Source organism: Notothenia coriiceps, unplaced genomic scaffold (assembly GCF_000735185.1).
Source record: "Notothenia coriiceps isolate Sejong01 unplaced genomic scaffold, NC01 NC01_scaffold00031881, whole genome shotgun sequence".
In the NCBI taxonomy this organism is placed as follows: Eukaryota; Metazoa; Chordata; class Actinopteri; order Perciformes; family Nototheniidae; genus Notothenia; species Notothenia coriiceps.
In genome coordinates, this window is record NW_011364582.1 from 1 (window position 1) to 3,236 (window position 3,236).

The 3,236-nt window shown below is 41.3% G+C and overlaps 1 protein-coding gene across 1 annotated transcript; it reads right to left on the minus strand.

Moving 5' to 3' along the window:
- Positions 1–1,590: 1,590 nt before the first annotated feature.
- Positions 1,591–2,578, minus strand: LOC104960508 (stonustoxin subunit beta-like). Its single transcript, XM_010788577.1, has 2 exons — positions 2,503–2,578; positions 1,591–2,414 (listed from the first exon to the last, which is right to left on the minus strand). The coding sequence occupies exon 2, from the start codon at positions 2,272–2,274 to the stop codon at positions 1,750–1,752; it is 525 nt and encodes a 174-aa protein (XP_010786879.1). The 5' UTR covers positions 2,275–2,414; positions 2,503–2,578; the 3' UTR covers positions 1,591–1,749.
- Positions 2,579–3,236: the final 658 nt, after the last annotated feature.

Consider the following 3,236-nt stretch of genomic DNA (forward strand, 5'->3'; position numbering starts at 1 on the left):
AATTATGTATAGCTGATGTCATTTAATCATATTATTCTATATTTAAAAAAAGTTCTGAATTATTCTAAGGCTTTACTCATTGGGAACTCGGTATAAGAAAGATCACACTGTTGAGAATCATATCTGCCTGTTTTACACTCTTTGACCAACAGGGGGGGTTGGTGTTCAGATGGAGCCTCAGGAGATGAACCCTTTTGTGAACCAATTGGCTGGAAAGTTTACGATAAAATGGACCGTTATTAATCCCTGTGCGTGAATTCAGTAGTTTAACAGCAGCAGGATAAGAGTGAAGAACAGGACAGCACAGATTCATACAGATTAGAGATGAATACAATTGAAGATACAAATCCTACCGATAGTATATACAAGTTGAAATCAGTGTCCCAACATTAACAATCAAACTAAGTACGATACAAAGAGTAATGTGAGAAAAATAGAGAGTGGACAAGAAAGGCGCCAAGTAAGTAATAATAATAATAATAATAATAATACATTTCATTTATATAGCACACTTTAAAAACAACGTCATCTCAAGATGCTTCACAATGCTATAAGGAGAACATAATAAAACCAATAAATCAAAAGTCAAAAGTATTCCTTCAGAGCTTCATAAGGCTTGATCTCACCATCACTAGTTGGAGGTAGGAGTCAGGCAGGATGACTGCAGAAACAGGAATTAGAAACTTGGACAAACAACTCGAGTATCAATTAGCAGGCAAGCCCATGACCAAGTAGCTGTGTACCAGAATCTACGATCTGACGGCTTGGTGGAGCTGAAGCCCGGTATATAAAGCCCAGCTGATTGAGTGACAGCAGCTTGGCACCTGCTCCCCATCCCACTCCTGTACTCAAGCACAGACGCTCAAACAGACACAGAGGAGGGAGGTTTTCTGATCTCAATATCTAGCCTTGGTTTACAGCAGTTAGCAAGTCAACTATAGCTGATGTCATTTAATCACATTATTTAAGTCTTAATCTTTCTGTAATAATACAAATATGTTTGAATCAACAAAAGCATGTTGTACAGATTTATTCTTCACAAAATAAGTTTTCTAATCTTAATATCTAGCTGTGGTTTATAACAGTCTATTTTCTCCTTCTTTCCCTGAACCAGCCCAGATGATCTCCCTCACACCAGGTCAGCACCTCCAGGTCCACCATGACCCCCTGCTGTGCTGAAATATACAACTAAACATTTTATATTTCCTAGTTTTATATTTATTAATATAATTAAACTGAATGTAAGACGGTTTAATGACCTAGAGACATCCTATCATTCCACTGCTTATGTACTTCATGTTGTGAATAATTTTAAAGACCTCAGTAAATGAAATAAACAATTGATTTAATAATAACGATTTTAATTACATGTTTGAACTTTGTGATATGGCACACAGATGTGATTTATACAGAAGTGACAGAAGTGATGAGCTCTACAGTTCTGCTGTCTGCTTGTGTGAAGTGACTTTTTGTAGCCCTTCCCTGAATTACAGCGCAGTTATTGAATCTTTTTCCAGTTCAATATTAACTTAAATTGAGCAAAAGAAATACAAAATATTTTCAGAATCAGAATTCCTTTATTTGTCCAGAAAAGGGGAAATCCACAGAATTACAACCGCAGAGGTTTAGTGCTGAAAAAGTGAAAAGAGTAGACTGTATATTAAATATATCAAAGTAGGCACACGTTATTAATAATGAAGAATTACAATAAGTAAAAACACATAAGTACACTATGGTTACAATTATGTATCAGCTGTGATCCTGAACAGACTGAACTCTCTGGGCAGCAGGGAGGAAGTCTCTGGAACAGGAGGAGACTCTTCCTCCTACAGAGGAACCAGAGACACTGAGGAACCAGAGCTGAACCCAAGACCCAGCATAGAGAGGTTCAGTGAATGTGGTTCTGATGGTGTGGAGGTGGATCAGTGTGTCAGAGGAGACTCTGTAGAAGGAGAGAGAGCCAGCAGGATGATCCAGATACACTGCTACTCTACCAGAGGAGGAGGAGGAGGAGGAGGAGGAGGAGGAGGTGTGTGTTACTGTGTTATTGTGATAGACAGAGTAACGACCACCAGAGCAGCTCAGACTCCAGGACTGATCATTCCTTCCAAACCTACAGTCCTCTCTGCCTCCTCTCCTGCTGATTCCTCTGTAAGTCACTGATATAGAAACCCCTCCTCTCCTCTTGATTCCTCTGTAAGTCACTGATATAGAAACCCTTCCTCTCCTCTCGACCTCCCAGTAACAGCGACCAGTCAGAGCTTCTCTGCACATCAGCTGAGGCAAGGAGTCAAACCTCTCTGGATGATCAGGATATTTCTCCTCCTCCTCCACATGTGTCACCGTCCTGTTGTCCTCAGACAGTTGGAGTTTTCTGTTCACTGTGTTTGAGTCCAGTGTGAGTCCACAGGAATCTGATGAGAGACACAGCAGGTATTAAAGGTTATTAAAGTACCTGTGATGTCCCAGTGTGAAGATGTTCATGATTAAAAACACACTTACACTTCCTGATACCTGGCCTCAAGAACCGGACTGCAGCAGGCTCCAGGCTGAGAGCAGAGGGGGGGTCAGTTAGTCTTTAAAGGATCTGATATGTCCGCCTCAGTCTGCCTCCAGAAACATCTACAAACACTGAGGTGTCTCTTTCATGATGTCTATGATCTCCTCTCCAGGTGTTGATCAGGTGGGGGCATGCTTCCTGTGTGCAGCGTTTGTGTGCATCAGGAAATATGGGTTTCTCTTTGGTTCACTGTGCGCTTCATATTTATCTTTTCTCTTGATTTCTGATTCCCTGAATCTGTTTGAACATGTTTGAGTTTTGTTACATTTATATAAAAAACGCTTTCTGTGTGGATCTCTCTGGATTTGAGGGGCCCCAGACTCTCTCACCCCCCCGGTCTCCGCAAAACGTGTAGATGTTACGCTACATTGCAAACGCATGAAACACACCCTCGAGGGGACACACGCATGTGATTGGCTCAGAAATGGAATCAGACATCTGATTGGCCGAAGACACTCGCCTCTTAAAAAAATGTATGTGTGAATCTAGCGGCATCTGGGGGAGTCTCAAGAATCCAGAGGTTCACTCTCAGATGCTGAGAGCCCACAGGTTCTGTTGCTGCTGTTATTCTACTCAGAGACGGTAGACGCAAACACAAACTAGACTTTTGAAACTGAGGAAGATAAGGAGGACTTTTACAAAACAGTAATAGATTGTTGTCCAGAAGGAGAGCATG